The 20,749-nt window shown below is 44.0% G+C and overlaps 1 protein-coding gene across 1 annotated transcript in view; it reads right to left on the minus strand.

The window, feature by feature from the left end:
- Window positions 1-19,753, minus strand: part of LOC148042813 (ATP-binding cassette sub-family C member 12-like) — a gene marked incomplete at its 3' end in the record, with an annotated part of 27,252 nt that extends 7,499 nt beyond the window's left edge. Inside the window, exons 1-13 of the mRNA XM_087729307.1 lie at window positions 19,738-19,753; window positions 17,953-18,023; window positions 17,134-17,239; window positions 16,991-17,050; window positions 14,217-14,306; window positions 12,821-12,924; window positions 12,029-12,226; window positions 9,390-9,616; window positions 8,119-8,256; window positions 5,640-5,826; window positions 3,438-3,527; window positions 2,366-2,555; window positions 1,038-1,197 (exon numbers count right to left, since the gene is read on the minus strand). Of these exons, the coding sequence (XP_087585433.1) occupies window positions 1,038-1,197; window positions 2,366-2,555; window positions 3,438-3,527; window positions 5,640-5,826; window positions 8,119-8,256; window positions 9,390-9,616; window positions 12,029-12,226; window positions 12,821-12,924; window positions 14,217-14,306; window positions 16,991-17,050; window positions 17,134-17,239; window positions 17,953-18,023; window positions 19,738-19,753 (1,637 nt within the window). The remainder of the gene's footprint in view (window positions 1-1,037; window positions 1,198-2,365; window positions 2,556-3,437; window positions 3,528-5,639; window positions 5,827-8,118; window positions 8,257-9,389; window positions 9,617-12,028; window positions 12,227-12,820; window positions 12,925-14,216; window positions 14,307-16,990; window positions 17,051-17,133; window positions 17,240-17,952; window positions 18,024-19,737) is intronic.
- Between the last annotated feature and the right edge of the window lie 996 nt (window positions 19,754-20,749).

A 20,749-nucleotide genomic window follows, 5' to 3' on the forward strand; every position in this document is an offset into this window, starting at 1 on the left:
AAGGATTACACAACTCCAACATTATTTGTAGGCTGCCCTAGTGCAGGTGATTATTTTGCAAATCAGACTAAATGGAGAGAGGTGGAGTCAAGCTCTCTAGGCAGATCGCAGAAGTAGAACCTTCTAGGCCGATCGCTCACTTTTGTGATCTTCTGACAAGCCAAGTCAATGGGGAAGTCATATTCGCTTAACAACCATGGTACTAACTCGAGAACTGCAGCGATTCACTTAACAACGCTGGCAAGAAAGGTAATAAATCGGGGCAAAGCTCACTTAACAACCGCCTTGCTTGGCAACAGAAAGTTTGAACTCAATTGTGGTCATAAGTCAAAGACTACGTGTATAATACCCTACCGCCAGGAAAATTATTTCTGTACCCTTTACTGTTCTCCTTGCTTTCTTGGAAGGGCCAAGATGGAGTGACATTGGGGCAATCTCTGTCATCCCAAATATCCAGAGAAAATATAAATGCCACTTATAATAAAAAGGATCCGAGAGTTTGGAACTTAAAGGTAAAGGATGAAAGAGCAGCCAGTCAGTTAAGAGGCGCTTTGGTGCAAATAATTGTGTTGTCTTAAAAAAAAAATCTACTGAATCACACAGGGTCATAATTTACAACCTGTCTCTCTAGTTACCCCAGATTGTAACCCACAGATAGTCAATCCTTTAGATTCCACTTGAGAAGAGGGCTTGGAAACTACCATTAGTGTTCTGGTTACGCTTTGGCATGAAAAGTAAAGGTAAAGGAATCCCTGTGGATTTTACTCCGCTAGGCATTTCTGTGGTACCTGTGATCAGTATGATATCCCAGGGCACTTTTCCTCCCTACCAAAGTGGTGCCTATTTATCTACTTGCATTTGCAAGCTCTCAAGGGAGCTTGAGGGAGGACGGGAGCTTACCCTGTGCTGTGGTGCTGGGTCTCAAACTTGCCAGTTTTCCAGTTGAGAAGGCCAGTGTCTTAATTACTGAGCCACCACGACACCCTCCCCCCCCAAAAAAATGGCAGAAAAAGCTAATGGATAATTGCAACAGCTACCTTATTGTACCTACAAACAGAACAGGGTCTTGCGGAATGATGGACAGCTTTGAACGTAAAGATTCCAGGCTAATATTGCAGTAGTCGATGCCATCAATGATGATTGTGCCAGATGTTGGTTCCACAAGCCGAAACAGAGCAGCCCCTAAAGAGGACTTTCCTGCAAGATTTGAACAATGCCAACATGGGTCCTTTTTAAATGAGCTTTTCCATCATTTAAAAAAAATAAATGCCAGGCCAAGGATGCCAACATCCAAGGGCCAAGAAATATTTTTTATGGAAATCTAGAATAAAACGGCATATCGGGCATTAATACAATCGAGCGAGTCCAGAGGCATTTCACGAGAAGACTCCTCCATTCCTCTGCTCACAACAGAATACCTTATGCCACCAGACTTGAAATTTTGGGCTTAGAAAATTTAGAATTATGCCGCCTTCGGTCTGGCCTAAGCATAGTACATAAAATTACTTACTGTATTTTTTGGAGTATAAGACACACCTTTTCCCCCCAAAAAAGAAAGTGAAAATCTGGGTGTGTCTTATATACTGAATACAGCATTTTTGGCCTCCCAAAACCTCACCCCCTTTGCAAAAATGGCCATGCATAGCTTTTAGGAGGCTTCCAGAGTGCTCCTGGGGGTTGGGGAGGGCAAAAATGAGTGAAAAACGGGCTGTTTTTTACTTGTTTCTGCCCTCCCCCAACCCCCAGGAGCACTCTGGAAGCCTCCTAAAGGATGAAATTGTTTTGACAAAAAACAGTCCTATTTTTGCAAAAAAATGGGCTGTTTTTTGCTCATTTCGGGGGGGCAGCCCCCAGGAACACTCTACAAACCTCCTAAAGGCTATGCATGCCCTTTTTGACAAAAAATGGGCCCGTTTTTGTGAAAAACGGACTATTTTTGTGAAAAACAGACTGTTTTGGGGAGGTCTGCAGAGCGCAAAAACTTTGTTTTTTGTAATTTGCCTCTTCAAAATCTTGGTGCATTTTTTACTCCAGTGCGTTTTATACTCCAAAAAGTATGGTAATCTCTTGGCTCTTCTTCCTGTCTCCCACGGTCATTCTCACATACCAAATCAAAGGATGCTATACCTTTTTTTTTTTTTTTTTTTGGCGAAGGTAAGAACTGTATCTCGTACAAAATTGCTCTTTTTAAAAAAATTGTTCAGTACAATGTAAAGCCTTCACCAGTCGGATCAAAAGGTTATGCGTTCACTTTCTTGGTCTTTACAATGCCTCCCCATTTATTCCCATGCCTGAGTAAATCATAAAGAAACAGGCATTCCATTATCTGTACAACATAGAAAGCAATCGACTGAGTAGGTTATACCTGAACCTGTCCGTCCAATGATCCCAATTTTTTCTTTAGCGTGAATGTGAATGTTGATGTCATGGAGTACAATGGGACTATTTTCTCGGTATTTCATCTGATAGTTCTTAAAAATGATTTCTCCCTGATCGGGCCAGCCTGGAGGAGGGGTGATCCCTGGAGAGATCTCTGATCCCTCAGGAGTGCATTTCTGAAGGAAACAAAGAAAGAACATCTGGAATCCTTATCTGTCAGCCATTTGGGGGAGACCAGAACCAAAGTTATAAATGCGAATGCTACTTTTATTATAAGGGTACCATAACAAAATACAGATAGTCCTTGAGTTACAACACTCTGTTTAGGGACCGTTCAAAGTTCCTACCGCACTGAAAAGTGTGACTTACGACCGTTTTTCATAGTTATCACCCAGTGGTGGGATTCAAATAATTTAACAACCGGTTCTCTGTCCTAATGGCCAGGTGGGTAGGCGGAGCTTAGTGGTCATGTGACCGTGTGGGTGTGGCTAATTCAACATTACTTACATCAATGGGCATTTTACCTTATCTGTTACAATGTAATAAGGGTTAACTGGAGAGGCAGTTTCTGTAAGCAGGGCAATTAATATTAGGCTAGAAACAACACCAGAATGTTTCCTTCCTGCCTTCCTTACAGGATTAGCCCTGTAAAGTGGGAAAAAAAACAAAAGATTTCTTCCCAAAACCGGTTCTCCAAACTGCTCAGAAACGTAACAACTGGTTCTCCCGAAGCGGTGCAAACCGGCTGAATCCCACCACTGACACACACACCCAAAAAATAAACCACAATTCTTTCATCTATTATTTAAAACTAACGTTTTGTGCAATTATAGCATCTGAGTCACTTTCAGTTATAAGAAGGAATGGAAAATTAGATTTCTAAACTAGTAAATGCCAACTCGATACTGTATTTATACCAGCATTTCAACCACAACAATTCTATCGATTTATGCCTTCGTGTTCTGGCTTTCTGCAAATATTATTTTTGGGGTTTGGAGTGCGTGAACAACAAAATGGAAATCTCAGCATTCATTTTTCTGATGGGGAACCTCTCTTACCACAATGTATTCGGTTATCTGCTCCACCGAAGTAAGTCTGGCTTGTACTTCGATGAATGATCTCACACATACTTGAAGAAGTCCACTTAGCTAAAAAAAAATAAAACAATGGGGAAAGTGAGAACAAACTTTACCGTTCAGTGGTGGGTTCCAATTTTTTAACAACCGGTTCTCTGCGGGTGGGTGTGACTGGGTGGGCATGGCGGGGGGGGGAGGGTTCATGTGACTGAGTGGGCAAGGCAACTCTATGTCACTTGTGTGGGTGGTACCTATATGGGACAGGCATGGTTGAGGAGAGAATCCAGGGGTCTATGGTAGGAGGCGCGGGAGGAAAGAAAGATCCAACCTCCGTGTGTGTGTGTGAGAGAGAGTGGGGGGGCGCATCAAGATAGACTGGGAAAGCTGGCTGCAAGAGGAAGAGAAGCTGGGTAAGCTGTTTTTCGAGCCATTTTCAGGCCTTTTTTCTGGCCAAAATCAGCCTGAAAAAGGCCTGAAAACAGCTGGAAAAAGGGCCTGAAAATGGTGTGTGTATGTGTGCACGTTCCAGCATAACTCTGGAACGCCTCGAGCAGTTTCAACCAAACTTTGTACAGAGATGACTTACCCTCTGGAGAAAAAAAAGTTGGATTCATGCAAGCAAAATACCTTAAAAGAAACAGCAGATCACCCCCCCCCCCCGGCAGATCTTTTGCTTAGCCCATTTGCATTTTTGAGCATCATTCATATGTCGTCTCAAAACTCTTGAGCCAGGACAGGATGAAGTCACGAGATCAAAGGACAGAGCAGGTTGCCCCAAAGAAGAGATAAAAGTTTCCAAAACTCACAGGAGGATAGTAAAGTGATAGGTGTTTCCACCAGAGAGCAGATACGTCAGACTTGCAGGAGTTTGCTTTTTTGTTTTGTGTTTTTGTGTCTCTGTGTGTGTGTGTGTGTGTCTGTGTGTGTTATTTTTAATTGGTATCCTGAGACCCACCATATGGAGTTTTTGCTCCGTGGATGTTTTTAACAATCCGCTTTGGGGGCTGTGCATTCGAAAAACGAGATGAGCTTGGGATGGAAATATTCCATGTCTAGGTATTTGCTTCGAAGTTTAATACAAAAATGCAAGGCCAGTTCCTTCTCCTGAAGGGTTTTTTTTTTAAATCATTTCAGGTCCATTCATTATGGAAGGAGGTACACAGGTAGTCCTTGACTTATGACCATAATTGAACCCAACATTTCTGTTGCTAACTGAGACATTTGCTAAGTGAGTGACATAGTCCCCACAGTCCTCATGACTACGATTCATATGCTCGGCAATTGGCAGGTGTTTATAAAGATTGTAGCCTCCTGGGGGTCACATGACTGCTACTTGGGACCTTTCCAGGTGCCTTGTGACAAGCAAAGTCCTTAAATGTTGGAACTCATTGCTTGGAAGTATTTCTATGCAACAACTCGAGTAGTATTTAGCCAGTAGATGGCAGCCTTCACAAGTTTGCCTCTATGGTATGTACTTTATGCTCTTTTGTTTTAAGTAGAGTTTCCTGTTATAGTAAAACAGTTGAGCAGTAAAGCACGTGGTGACTGTGCTCTTTGTGTGCTCTGTGGTGCTATATATAAACAGAATTTCTAACAATAAGGGAAGCTCTATTTGCTTAACAAAAAGAATCGGACATGACTCACAATCACTGCATCACTTAGCAATGGAACTTCTGATCCCAACTGTGGTTGTAACTCAAGGACAACCTGCAGTTACAAATCTCTCTCTCTCTCTCTTTCTCTCTCTTTCTCTCTCCTCTCTCTCTCTCTCTCTCTGTGTATGTGTGCTTTTGTGTCTGTATATTCTCATTTTCCTCAATTTGTTGGAAGATGAGAGAGATTGATGTAGGAGATGACTAGGCTGAGCCTGAGGGTGAAATGCATCATAAGTCTTGAGTCATTTCAGGCCCACAAGAGATCTGAGTCCAGTCCTCCTTGAATTCCTTGCTATTCTTAACTCCCATGCATTTCCCTTAATGATCACTTGACAAGATTCTTGTAGAGAACTTAAGCTTGCAATAAAGCTTCTGAACTGCCTGAATGTCCTGATTTCCCAGGCGCTTGACCATATCCATTCCCACGTTGTAAGCTCGTTCTTTTTTATGCTATTCATGTCAGGCCAGTCAAGATCCACTTGGAAATGAAGGGTGAGTTACTGAAAGATCCCGCCCACCGAGTTCTTACCTGGAGAGAATAAGATAGAGCCAAGCCTTTTTCTGCAGTACTGATGGAAGAATGGCTGAGGACCACACACAGGGCTACAATCAAGGTCATGAAGTTCATGAGAATATCTATCCTCAATGCAAACCATCGCAGCGCATAGTTAAACATAAGGAAATGGTTTGAGTTTTCATTATTCAAGATCCTAAAACTGAAAACGAAAGTAAGAATGAGTTGTTCAATAGTTGCCTTGGATTGATAGAAGCCAAACGTGGCACGACAAAACCGCGCTCGACTAAACCGCGCTCGACTAAACCGCGTCGCTGACATCATCAACAGGGCGACAACAGCGAGCGCGGAGAAAGAAGGGTGCTTTAAATAGTGCTTTGAAAGCAAGCCGATTCAAGTTAAGGTAAGGGTTAGGTTTAGGGTTAGGTTTAGGGTTAGGTTTAGGGTTAGGTTTAGGGTTAGGGTTAGGGTTAGGGTTAGGTTAAGGGTTAGGGTTAGGTTTAGGGTTAGGTTTAGGGTTAGGTTTAGGGTTAGGTTTAGGGTTAGGTTTAGGGTTAGGTTTAGGGTTAGGGTTAGGGTTAGGGTTAGGTTTAGGGTTAGGTTAAGGGTTAGGATTAGGTTTAGCGTTAGGTTAAGGGTTACGTTTAGGGTTAGGTTTAGGGTTAGGTTAAGAGTTAGATTTAGGGTTAGGTTTAGGATTAGGTTTGGGGGTTAATTTTAGGTTTAGCGTTTACAGTGTGCTTTTTTCTCCACACTGTTGTCGTGCTGTGATGATGTCAGCTACGCGGTTTCGTCGAGCGCGCTTTAGTCGAACGCGGTTTTGTGGTGGAACCGAAGCCAAAATGTGTAGCTCAGGGTTGGACGTGGGTGCTCTCTGAGCTTGGTGGTTTTCTCACCGCAGTGACGTGCGGTGAGGTTTATGGCTGGTGAGGCAGTCCTCTCCCCCGACACCCCACTGACTAAAGCACTTCCTTTCGCCCGCCTGTGCTCAGAGCTCAGGCGGGCGAAACAAAGTGCTTTAGTCAGTGGGGTGTTGCGGGAGAGGAGAGAATGCCTGAGCATTGCATTTATTAAACAAAAAAGAAAAAAAGGAAATTTGAAGGAAAAGAGGGAGCGTGGGGTGGGGCAGGGGTGGGTTTCAACCGGTTCGCAGCGGTCCCCGCGAACCGGTTGGTCGGCGAACCCGGAAGTAAGTAACTTCCGGGAACGGCGAAGGGCCCACCCGCTCGCCCGCGCTCCTTACCGGTCTTTGAAGGCTTCTGCGCTTCCACGCAGGCACATGGCACATACAGCGCCTGCGCGATTCTCCGCGAGCAGCTGGATGGCACATACAGCACCTGCACGAGTCTCCGCGAGCAGCTGGAGCATCGCGCAGGCGCTAAGACGCATGCGTGAACTGCGCGCGTGCACGAGGACGCCGCCGGCCCCGTTCCAACCGAACCGGTTGGAACAGGATTAGCAACCCACCCCTGGGGTGGGGGCTTCAGAAACGGAGAAAGGGAGGAGGAAGAGTGAGCGCGACGCTGCAGCTTTAAACAGAATGACAGAGTGGAAGCCTCTAAAAAATTGCGCCCTCTACTATGAGGCAGGAGAACTGCGTGCCTCAACTACCTCGGGATTTTTTAGGCTTTTAACCCTCACTTAACTCTGCTTGAGCACCTAGAAAGTCAGACTAGTTGAGGCATGCAGTTCTCCTGCCTCGTAGTAGAGGGCGCTTTTTAGAGGCTTTTTTAAACATGTCAGTCATTCACCGTGTGGCAGCAGCTAGCTAGCCTAACCTCAACACTCGCCTTTTTCCGTTTACATTTTTTTTTCGTTTTCATGATTGACAGTGGTGAGGCTGTGCCTCCCCTGACAGCACGTCACTGTCTCACAGATGTTTCACTACCAAACTAGGTAACATCATCAATGCTAGAAGGGAGTGGGATTTGCTCTCTTTGTATAAGTGGCCAACAATGGTTGGATGACCCTAGAAGAAGCTATAAGTTGCATAGTGGGAACAGAACCCAAAGCCCTCCATTCTACTGGCTTGGAAAAGGCACCCTATCCGCCCGTTGAGTTACTGGCTGGAGATTTTTCCAGCGAGCCTCAGATTCAGCCAGAAAAAGGGACGACGACTCAAATGTTGAATTCTGTTGCTTTAGAAACCGGATCTTATGAATAGTTTAAGGGTTGCAAAAGGAATATAAAGTGCTCTCGTGGGGGTCGTATACGGCTGCACTTAAGAGACAATCCTGAGCATCCATAGGGCAATCAGAGAGCTTCCCCGCAGCTCAGCATTTCCTGCAAATGGGAAACCCCTGGATATCGCCCACTTAGGTAGCACAATAGCGGAGTGGCTTCATCAATTTCCCGGCAGGTACAAGATCTGTGCTCAGGTGGAAAATAGTCAAACAGCCACCCTTAAGAGTGGAGAGACGGGTAGTGGGGAAAAAAGCGGGGGGTGGAGGGGAAAGCAACAGCGTGATAAGGACCCAGGCATAAGGAAACTTACCGATTTATGTAGTCTTCTGTCTTGTTGAAGGCACGGATCGTACTAAGACCTTGGATTGAAGAGGTGATCAAGCAGAGCCACAGAGATCTGCTGAGGTTCTCAATTCGTTTGAGGTCTTGGATGGTGTTCTGAAAAATACTGTGACGGAATGCAGGTATGTTGTTCACTATCATATGCCCCGCTCTGTCTGTCTGTCTGTCTGTCTGTCTGTCTGTCTGCCTGCCTGCCTGCCTGCCTGCCTGCCTGCCTGCCTGCCGCCTGCCTGCCTGCCTGCCTGCCTGCCTGCCTGCCTGCCTGCCTGCCTGCCTATCTATCTATCTATCTATCTATCTATCTATCTATCTATCTATCTATCTATCTATCTATCTATCTATCATCTGTCTGTCTGTCTGTCTGTCTGTCTGTCATCTGATCATATGAGCCATGGTGGCACAGTGGTTAGAGTGCAGTACTGCAGGCTACTTCTGCTGATTGCCAGTTGCCTGCAATTTGGCAGTTCGAATCTCACCAGGCTCAAGGTTTAGAATTAGAATACTTTGGAATTAAAATACTTTGGAATTAAAATACTTTAGAATTAGAATACTTTATTTGGCCAAGTGTGATTAGACACACAAGGAATGTGCCTCTGGTGCAGAAGCTCTCAGGGTACATGCAAAACAACAACATCATTATAATCATAATAATGATATCAGAGGGGGTAGTAGAGAAGGTAGGAAGGAGGATGATAATACTACAGACATAGAACAAGGGGTCAATAGACCTAAGATAGTACTGTGGGAATTAGATGTTCAGCAGAGTGATGGCATTAGGGGAAAAATTACCTAAGAGCCCTAGTGGTGTAGTGGTTAGAATGAAGTACTGCAGGCCACTTCTGTTGACTGCCGGCTGCCTGCAATTTGGCAGTTCGAATCTCACCAGGCTCAAGGTGAACTCAGCCTTCCACCCTTCTGAGGTGGGTAAAAGGTCAGTAAAAATATAAGTGCTATTGCCCATCCATCCATCCATCATGTGGAGTGGTTAAAGTGCAGTATCACAGGTTGACTCTGCTCACTGCCAGCAGTTCAATTCTCACCGGTTCAAAATTGACTCAGCCGTCCAGCCTTCCGAGATTGGTAAAACAAGGACCCAGATTGTTGGGGGGCAATAGGCTGACTCTGTAAACGGCTTAGAGAGGGGATCTAAAGCACTGTGTAAGTCTAAGGGCTGCTGCTGTCGAATCATCTATTTATAAAATGTATTGGCCACACCCATGCGGGACATTCCCCACTTACTGGAAGAGCAGAATGAAGATGATCGTTAGGACAGCCATGCTGATGAGGAGGTAAGGGAAGACGACGGTGACAATTGTAAAGATGCTCAGGAGTCCAAAAAACTGCAGCAGGAGGTTCTCAAGGTAAAACGGCAATCGCGTGTCCACTTCGTCCATATCCTTAGAGAAACGGTTCATGATTCTGCCGGTGGGATTGGTATCAAAGAAATTCATTGGGCTCTTCAAGATCTGTAGATAAGTGGGGTAGGTGTTTTTGGGGTGGGGGAGAAGAGAGCACTACAATATGCAACAAACAACGTAGAATGACAATAACAACGCCATGAGATGATAGTTAAGCCTTTTGTAAGCGCTCAGTTTTGGGATGGCAGAAATAGGCCGGTTTTATCTAAGCTTTAGCATCAATGCAAAACACGGACTTCTGTTTCCTTCCCCCCCCCCCCATGACTAGAAGAGATTTTAAAGGCTGTTTTATGAAGGAGCAAAGAAGAGAGAGCAACTGGATTCATTTCTAATAACAAGTGCTTGGAGAAAATATTCAGAATCAATAAGAATGATTGTGCTAGAAATTAAAGCCTTCTGCTAGAAATGGGTTGGTTTTTGTTTTTTTGCCGAATCTTAATATCTGTTTTATCTTAAAGGTTCCCCTTGCACATAGGTGCTAGCTGTTCCCGACTCTAAGGGGGCGGTGCTCATCTCTGTTTCAAAGCCGAAGAGCCAGCGCTGTCCGAAGACGTCTCCGTGGCCATGTGGCTGGCATGACTCATCCCGGAAGGCGTACGGAACACTGTTACCTTCCCACCAAAGGTGGTCCCTATTTTTCTACTTGCATTTTTACATGCTTTCGAACTGTTTGGTTGGCAGGAGCTGGGACAAGTAACGGGAGCTCACTCCATTACGCGACGCTAGGGAGTCGAACCGCTGAACTGTTGACCTTTCTGGTTGACAAGCTCAGTTTCTTATTCACTGAGCCACCGCGTCCCCAATATTTGTTTTAGCTAAGTACAAAATAATAGAACAACGTTGTTGGGTTCTCGTCAAATATGGCACCAGAATTCATCTGCTCTCCACCGATTTATGCTAATCTTCCTCGGCGAAGGTGACCTCCAGGTTAGAGGACTTCAATTCCCAGAATTCTTACTTATGTTTAGGTGAGTTGAGAAATTCTGGGAGATGAAGTTTAGCTTGAAAGGGGAAGGCACTTAACAGATGGCCGAGCTCTGTCAATTCAGTCTGCAAAACCAGCCATAATTTGGACAAAACCTTCCAACCAGATCCTTTGCTGGAAAGCAATATCCAACAGAGAATTTAATTGACTTGGAACAAAACTACTTCCCGGTACCAGACTGTTAGCTGTAAGCGGATTCAGGCCACAAACCTTTCCTGAAACTTTATTTCCTGCGTCTCTGAAATTCATCAACAAGTTATAAAGTCTTTGCTAAGCTTTAGCCTTATTTTAGTTTTAGTTTAGTTTTTTTTTAAAAAAGAAAAATGGATCAATGGACATGGAAGATTTCTATAGAAATGGCCTTTTGACCTTGAGGAAAAATTCAGATCTGACCTGTTTGGCTATGCTGTATTCCATGTCTGTCTGTCTGTCTATAATTATCTATCTGTCTTTCTGTCTGTCTGTCTGTCTATCATCTGTCTGTCTGTCATCGTTCTGTCTGTCTGTCTATCTACCTACCTACCTACCTACCTGCCTACCTACCTACCTACCAGGGGTGGGTTTAAAAAATTGTTCGAACCTACTCTGTGGGTGTGGCCTCCTTTGTGGGAGTGGCTTGCCACCAATGTGACCGGATGGGAGTGGCTTGCCGCCCATGTGGCCGGATATGAAGATGCCGACGACACTTGTCAGAACCACCTTAAATTACCTCACACACAGCACTGGCATGCATAAGAATAGGATGTAAACTTGTTTTTTAAAAGGCATCTTTGGTTTGCGTTAAAACAACTTCAACACACGCAATGTTCTGATTGCACCACAAACGCAGTAGTCATCCTTACCTTCCACAGAGGCACTGAGTTTTATAAATAGGAGCATGATAGTATAGAATAATCATATCCAAGACCAGTGGTGGGTTTCAAAAAAATTTGGAACCTCTTCTGTAGGTGTGGCCTGCTTTCCGGGTCCACTGGTGGAACCTCTTCTAATCGGTTCGGTAGATTTGACGAACCAGTTCTACCGAATAGGTGCGAACTGGTAGGAACCCACCTCTGCTACCTACCTACCTACTTACCTACCTACCTACCTACCTATCATTCCTAAGAGGTCCGTAAAGGGGGCGTGCATAAGCACACCAGCATGCCTGTCCTACTGTCCCCATTTATTTGTACTCATTTCTTATGTATATACATATACCTGCTTATGCTTATATGTTTATGTGTTGCATTCATACTTATACTTGTTTTCTCATACATGCTTGACTTTACAAGCATGAGTCTGTTTGTTCCTACCTGATAGACATTGCATTATTCATTCTCTCTCTCTCTCTCTCTCTCTCACACACACACACACACACACACACACACACCGAATTAGGTTTATAATATAAATATAATATAATATATGGATATAATATATATAAATATATAATATATATAAAACCACGATAATGGTTAACCAAAGTTTAATGATACCTTGGAAAACATGGTGTTATGGAGGTTGGAGGCAGCTCGTAAGGTCAACTTAGTGAAACCATAACCTTTGATGAAACTCAGGATAATCATGGCAACCACACTCATCCCATAGACCAGCTGGTAGAAGTGAAGCTGAGGATTTTTGGTGATGCTGCCCTCATCGCAGGTTGTGTTTTGAAGACGGCTACAGGTCGTGTTCTAAAGACCAGATTTCAAGCAAGAAGAAGAAGAAGAAGAAGAAGAAGAAGAAGAAGAAGAAGAAGGAGAAGGAGAAGGAGAAGGAGAAGGAGAAGAAGAAGAAGAAGAACAACAACAAGAAGAACAAAAACAAGAACAAGAAAAAGAACAAGGACATGAAGAACATGAAGAAGAAGAAGGAGGAGGAGGAGGAGGAGGAGGAGGAGGAGGAGGAGGAGGAGGAGGAGGAGGAGGAGGAGGAGAAGGAGAAGGAGAACAACAACAACAACAACAACAACAACAAGAACAAGAACATGAAGAAGAAGAAGAAGAAGAAGAAGAAGAAGAAGAAGAAGAAGAAGAAGAAGAAGAAGAAGAAGAAGAAGAAGAAGAAGAAGAAGAAGAAGAAGAAAAGCTTGTCTTCATTTCTCAAATAGGGGATGGGATAAAAAGGAACGCCAGTTATATCTCTATCTCGGTCAAGACAGATTTGATTTTTGCAACAAACTCTGACCGAATTCTGGGAGTTGGAGTCCACAAGTCTTAAAATTATCAAGGTGGGACACCCCCAACATAAACAGAATGATATTTTGGTGCCCAATGGCACTTACTTACCCCAGATCCTTGGTTTAGCCAGAAACTCAACCACCAGTTGCTGAAAGCCGCGCTGGCAATCATCAGAACAAAGAGAAGAATGATGATAAACCACAATAGAAAACCTAGGAGGGAGTGTAGACACAGGATGTCAAACCCGGCTGCATTCCTGAGGATACAAAGGCTGAGTTCACACAACCACTGAAGAAGTCCAGGTGAAGAGCTAGCCACTGCATTTGCCCAACATGCTAAACTTAGTTAGCTTTGGGAGTTTGTAATCTGGGTGAATTCTTTTGCGGCTTAGCCTTTTGTGAGAAGGCAGCCTGCTCAGTGAGTTCCCAATCCAATAAATAAGGTGAAGGGTTAGAAATCCCATTCTATTTAATTCCAAAAGAAGATATGATGTAAGGAAGAAGTTCCTTCCACTGGACATTTCATTTCATCACAAAGGGTGCTGTTGACCATCTTTAAAGCCCTTCATGGTAGTGGATCTGAGTACTTGAGAGACCGCCTTCTGCCGATTACCTCCCTCTGACCGATAAGATCGCACAGACTGGGCCTCCTCCGAATCCCATCTGCCAGTCAATGTCGACTGGCGACTACACGGAGGAGAGCCTTTTCTGTTGCAGCTCCAACCCTGTGGAACGATCTCCCCGTCGAGATACGCACCCTCACCACCGTCCAGGCCTTCCGCGCAGCCCTCAAGACCTGGCTATCCCAACAGGCCTGGGGATAAGTCTCTAATTTGCCCCTCCTGAGTGTTGAATGTTGAATGCAAGTTGCGTTTTTATTACTTTATTTTGTTCACATATTGTTTATTTTGAATTGCACCCCCTCCCTAATGATTGTAAGCCGCCCTGAGTCCCCTCAGGGAAAAGGGCGGCCTATAAATCCTAATAAAATACTAAAAATACTAAAAATACTAAAGATATGGAGCTAGGCAGAGAAACTTTGGTGCAGTGGAAGGAAATATATGTCAGAGAAAAACACCCACCTCATTAGTGGTCTTTCTTCCTGTTGCCCACAAAGAAAACCCCAATACTGCCAAAATAAATCTAAAAGGAATCCTCACATGCCCAGAGATTTTGGGAGAAAGAAAGGGAAGGGGAGAGGAGAGGCGAAAAAAAGAGCACAGCTGGAAGGGACCTTGGAGGTCTTCTAGTCCAACCCCTTAAAAGAGACTTTTTAAGTCTCTTCTTAAAGAGACGATGAAACACTCACAAATTTTAGAGCAGTGGTTCCCAATGTGGGGCCCAGGCCCCACAGGAGGGCAATTTCATTTTTAATGGGGGCAATTTGAACCTTGTTTAAACCAAGTGAATGGCCTTGCAAGGGAGCACGGGCAAAATTTACAGGCAGTAATTGCCGGGAACAATCCTCCCCTGGAACAAATGCATTTCAGAAATTGTGCATGTACCTCCAGATGCCTTGATATAAGTATGGTAGGTTTTCCATTTGATCCAACCTTCCGCCTTCTCCTCTTTTTGAATCAGCTGGTCTTCTGGGGCTGTGGCAGAAATCACCAAGCATTTATTCGCGCTGCAACCTTACCCAGGGATGACAATTCTCATGCATTCCAGCAAGACAGACACAGACTTCAGAGGATAATCAGAACTGCAGAAAAAACAACGGCTACCAACCTGCCTTCCATCGAGGACTTGCATACTGCACGAGTTTAAAAAAAAAGGTCTGTGAAAATATCTACAGACCCCTCGCATCCTGGACATAAATTGTTTCAACTCCTACCTTCAAAATGATGCTATGGAGCACTGCACCGTGGCACGACAAAACCGCGCTCGACTAAAGCACGCCCGATTAAACCGCGTCGCTGACGTCATCAACAGGGCGACAACAGCGAGCGTGGAGAAAGAAGGGCGCTTTAAATAGCGCTTTGAAAGCAAGCCAATTCAAGTTAAGGTAAGGGTTAGGTTTAGGTTTAGGGTTAGGTTTAGGGTTAGGTTTAGGGTTAGGTTTAGGGTTAGGTTTAGCGTTAGGTTAAGGGTTAGGTTTAGGGTTAGGGTTAGGGTTAGGTTAAGGGTTAGGTTCAGGGTTAAGTTTAGGATTAGGTTTAGGGGGGTTAGGTTTAGGTTTAGGGGTTAATTTTAGGTTTAGCGTTTACAGCGTGCTTTTTTCTCCACGCTGTTGTCGCGCTGTGATGACGTCAGCTATGCGGTTTCATCGAGCACCCTTTAGTTGAACGTGGTTTTGTGGTGGAACCGCACTGCACACCAGAACAACTAGACACAAGGACAGTTTTTTCCCCAAACGCCCTCACTCTGCTAAACAAATAATTCTCTCACCACTGTCAAACCATAAATATTAGACTTATATAGCGCTTCATAGGGCTTTCAGCCCTCTCTAAGCGGTTTACAGAGTCAGCATATTGCCCCCACAGTCTGGGTCCTCATTTTAGTCTTCTCATCATTCCTATCACCCTCCCACTTATGACTGCAGGACTGTAACTTTGTTACTTGTATCCTTACAATTTATATTGATATTGATTGTTTCCTGATTGTTTATTTGTACCCTATGACTATCATTAGGTGTTGTACCTTATGATTCATGACAAATGTATTTTTTCCTTTATGTAGACTGAGAGCATCTGCACCAAAGACAAATTCCTTGTGTGTCCAGTCACACTTAGCCAATAAAGCAGTGCTTCCCAAACTTGGCAACTTTAAGACTTGTGGACTTCAACTCCCAGAATTCTCCAGCTAGCTCTTCTGGCTGGAGAACTCTGGGAGTTGAAGTCCACAAGTCTTAAAGTTGCCAAGTTTGGGAAACACTGCAATAAAGAATTCTATTCTATTCTATTCTATTCTATTCTATTCTACTCTACTCTACTCTACTCTACTCTACTCTACTCTACTCTACTCTACTCCATTCCATTCCATTCCATTCTATTCCATTCCATTCTACTTATTCTACTCTACTCTACTCTACTCTACTCTACTCTACTCTACTCTACTCTACTCTACTCTACTCTACTCTACTCCATTCCATTCCATTCCATTCCATTCTACTTATTCTACTCTACTCTACTCTACTCTACTCTACTCTACTCTACTCTACTCTACTCTACTCTACTCTACTCTACTCCATTCCATTCCATTCCATTCTACTTATTCTACTCTACTCTACTCTACTCTACTCTACTCTACTCTACTCTACTCTACTCTACTCTACTCTACTCCACTCCACTCCACTCCACTCCACTCCACTCCACTCCACTCCACTCCACTCCACTCCATTCCATTCCATTCCATTCTACTTATTCTACTCTACCCTACTCTACTCTACTCTAGTCCTATTTTCTAGTGCTATTTTCTATTCTATTCTATTCATTTCATTTCAAGAAAATTGGACATCGGGTTGTGCATAGCAACACACCCCCTCCTGCCATTCCCCTTGGATGAAGCCATATGGAAAATGCTGCTTTCCCCCCCCTAATGGCTGTTGAATGAATGGGAGCCCGTGACAAGAATGCAATTGGAGAGGAGATTGATTTAAGTGATCAATACTGTCAGCAGCTGGGATGCAAAACTCAATTGATTTTCTCATTCTCCTCTTTTGATTGTGAACAAAGGAGAAGGCAGGCCAGAAAGAAAACTGCCCCAAGGGGTTGATTTAGCTTGGAGTTTAAGATATATTTTTTTTCATTTCGTCTTCAGAACTTTTTAGGCTCAATGGTTAAGTCTCTGGGCTTGTGGGCCAAAAACCAGCAGCCCAAGTTTAAGACCTGAGCAATACACACGGGGTGAGCTCCTGTCCTCAGCTCAGCTCTTGCCAACCTAGCAGTCCGAAAGCATGCAAATGCAAGTAGATAAACAGGCACCATTTCGGTGATGATGTCATGCTGGCCACATGACCATGGAAATGTCGTCAGACAGCCCAGGGACAATGGCCTTGATATGGAGGTGAGCACTGGCCCTCATAGTCAGCCACAGGTAGTGGAGGAAAAAACTCTCCCTACCTTTCTACCCTACCAGAGCATGTTCATTGCCTCATAGCATCTCGTTCAATGTTCCCCAACTATGTGACTTTAACTCAGAATTCCCCAGCCATTGGGTCACTTTTTCCACTTTTTCCAAAATGCACCTTGAAGCAGGTATCTAAGCATGCTTTTGACGGGTCACGGTTGAAAGTGAGTTTGGGGGATTAAATCGTGCAGGAAGACAAAGTGAAACTTACTTCTGCTTGTTCCTTCTTGAAGGTCTTCCTTAGTCTCCGTATCATCAGACTCATCAAAACCTTGGGAGATGAAAAGTGAGGGGAAAGTCAAGCTAATACTTGCGATTGTTAAAAATATAAAGTAGGAAAGGAAATGATTTTACCAGGAACTTTCAGTTCTGTGGCAGAGATGTCTGAATCGTGAGCCTGGATGTCTTTCTTTTTCATCGATTCATCTGACGATGCCGAAAGAAATTGGTTGTCTGCAATCTAAAGTAAACAAAGAATGTTTTTATTTGAGAATGAAGAAGCCCAGCTAGATCATATGTAACATCTGTCTAACCCAGAGATGGGAAACGATGGCTCCCTTTATGACTTGTGGACTTCAACTCCCAGAATTCCTCAGTCAACATGAATTCTGGGAGTTCGCCCGCAAGTCATAAAAGGGGCATTGTCCCCCATTGTTAGGAATATAATCTAATGGTTGGTTGGCAATATATAAGTCATGTAACAATGCTATACCTATTTCTTTAAATCATACTGTAAAATGCGATTGGTTGCTGTTCTCCTTAATCGGCCATAAGAGGGAGCCAGAATGACTGTTAGCTCTCTGTTTGTTAGATGCTGGGCTGATCAGATCTGAGTGTTTTGGAAGCTGGCTGTTAGAAAGTCCCGTGAGCTATTGTAAGTTTTGCAACTGCTGGCAAACTTTGAGTACCAGACTGTTTGTATGATTATGAACTATGTTATTTGGATTATCCCTTAACTGAAAGACGTTGATGACTGATTGTCTTATCCGTGTATGACTTGGACTGTTTGATGGACTCTGATACCTCTCTTTCCACGAAAGTAAAAGCCTATTTAAACTGCAGGTGTCTCTGAATGCTGGTGTGTGTGTTCTCCAACACAACTCTCACAACGCTTCTCTGAATGCACTCGCTCTCCCAATGGGGAGCTTACCTAACACCCATCCCTATTCTTACCCACAGGACACCCCATAAACTGGTCTTGAGGATAACACCTATTTGTTCCTGTTTTTCTTCAGCATCTGATACTGGAAAGAACACTGACCCAAGGAAGTTATTTTAGCTATTGTTTCTAAAGACTATTGATTGTTCTAAGTCCTGACAATTTTTCCTCATCTGTTAAGAATCTAAAAATACCCTTGTTTATTCAACCCCAAGTCAGTTTAGTCCAACAGCTTCTTACCTAAAACTTCTAAGTAGATGTCTCCTGGAAGCCTACAAGCTCAACATGATATGGATACTCCTCAAATTACAGATATAGATAGTCCTCGACCTACAACCGTAATTGAGCCCAAGATTTCTGTTGCTAAGTGAGACATTTCTTAAGTGAGTTTTGTCCCATTTTAAGACCTTTCTTGCCACCGCTGTTAAGTGAATCACAATGGTTATTAAGTTAGTAACGTGGTGGTGAAGTGAGTTTGGCTTCCCCATGGACATTGCTTCTCGGAAGGTCGCAAAAAGGGGATCACGTAGTTCTGGGACAGTGCAACAGTCATAAATATGAGCCAGCTGTCAAGCTGTTGTGGTCTATCAGCCGGCGGCCCCTCCAGCAGCCGAATCAGAGGAGGAGGAGATATGGGAGTCAGAGTCAGCATCAAGGCAACTTGAGAGCTCCGAGTGGGAATGGAGCTGGCAGAGAGACAGAGGCAGAGCCTGGTCCATCCATCAGCCCTCATATAGAGAGTCAACAGCCCCCAGGTCTGGAAGTGGTTAATGAGGAAGAGGGGGAACAGCTGGGTCCAGTGCCTGACACACAGATGCACAGAAGGCAGAGGAGAGGAGAGCAGCGGAAATCTATGGGCTGATCCTTGGGATGGAAGAGCCACTGTTGCTAGCGAAGCCCCACTCGCGCTCTGGGGATAAAAGGCAGGGGGAGTAGATGAATAGACGTGACAGACAAGATGTGACGTTGAGAGAGAAACTTTTTGCCAGGGCTGCTGGCGCTCCTAATAAAGGAATCTTTGCGTTAACTTCAGGGAGTTTCTCGTTTTTGGGGATCTGGGTCAGACTCAAGCATCTGAATTTTGATCGCGTCATCATGGGGAGGCTTCAGTGGTCTTAAGTGTGAAAAAAACGGTCGTAAGTCACTTTTTAAATGCCGTTTTAACTTTGAACGGTGATTAAATGGACTGCTGTAAGTCGAGAACTATCTATAATGTTCTCCAGCAATTGTTTCCATTGATTTTCTTATCCGGGGGCTCCTCCTAAGCTAGAATGATCACTGGCCATAAATATCCTCCATTAGGCTGTGCCAATGTACAGCCACCCAGATATTGTTAAGAATTCAGTTCCTATCACCCACTGCTATTATCCATATTAGCTAGGTTTTATGGAAGTTGAGATTCAACAATAACTGGACTTGCTATTACCCACATTACTCTAATAAGCGTGTTTTTTTTTGCATACGATTATCTCTAAAGCTGTGCCTCTCTGTGTAACCCTCTCTCTCAACTTTGCATGCACTAGAATGCAAAACCATGCTGGCTCTTGCAGCATGGTGGGAGTTGAGCCACAATCCCTGTCCTTTTGGCACATGCCTGGAATATCACATTCCGCATGCGGAAAAGTATCACAGCATTTCCTGTGACGCTGATTGCGTGAGTCACATCCCCTTTGCTCCCCACGCAGATGTTGCGGCTGCTGTGCACTCTCTCTTCACCGGTGCATGCTTTGAAAAGTTTGTGAGGTGCAAAGGGCAGTGGAAATCTCAGAATGGAGCCAGGGTTGGTGCATGAACCTCACTTTTCTTTGCATTCATGCTTGGGAAGCGTGCATTAGGCCAGTGTTTTTCAACCTTTTTTGTGTAAAGGCACACTTTTTTCATGAAAAAAATCACGAGGCACACCACCATTGGAAAATGTTAAAAAAAATTAACTCTGTGCCTATATTGACTATATATAAAGTAATTCTCGCACGGCACACCTTACACTATGTCACGGCACACTAGTGTGCCGCGGCACAGTGGTTGAAAAACACTGCATTAGGCATTGAAATGGAATAACAGAGTTGGAGGTTTTAAAGCAAGAATAGAAATAGGAATAGGAGTAGGAATAGGAATAGGAGTAGGAGTAGGAATAGGAGTAGGAGTAGGAGTAGGAGTAGGCGTAGGCGTAGGAGTAGGAATAGGAATAGGAGTAGGAGTAGGAGTAGGAATAGGAGTAGGAGTAGTAATAGGAATAGGAATAGGAGAAGGAGTAGGAGTAGGAGTAGGAATAGGAATAGTAGGAGTAGGAATAGGAATAGGAATAGGAGTAGGAGTAGGAGTAGGAATAGGAGTAGGAGTAGGAGTAGGAATAGGACTAGGACTAGGAATAGGACTAGGAATAGGAGTAGGAGTAGGAGTAGGAATAGAAATGGAATGGAATAGAATAGAATAGAATAGAATATTGGAATGAAGAATAGAATGGAATGGAATGGAATATATGGAATGGAATGGAATGGAATGGAATAGAATAGAATAGAATAGAATAGAATACTTTATTGGCCATGTGTGATTGGACACAAAAGGAATTTGTCTCGGGTACAAATATAATACAAATACGGTAAAAAGAGAGAAGAGAAGAACACAGTTGGAAGGGACCTTGGAGGTCTTCTAGTCCACTCCCCTGCTTAGGTAGGAAACCCTATAACGTTTCAGACAAAAGTTTGTCCAGTCTTTTGAATGTCTCTATCCCGCACAACAGTTGCTGGTAAGAGGCATCAAAAGGCTTCGAATTCTACAGTATGCTGCGTCAGTTCTTCTAGAAGCTTTCAC

This window comes from Thamnophis sirtalis, unplaced genomic scaffold, assembly GCF_051295495.1.
Source record: "Thamnophis sirtalis isolate CommonGarterSnake01/CBP01778 unplaced genomic scaffold, rThaSir2_p1.2 scaffold_14, whole genome shotgun sequence".
Lineage (NCBI taxonomy): Eukaryota > Metazoa > Chordata > Lepidosauria > Squamata > Natricidae > Thamnophis > Thamnophis sirtalis.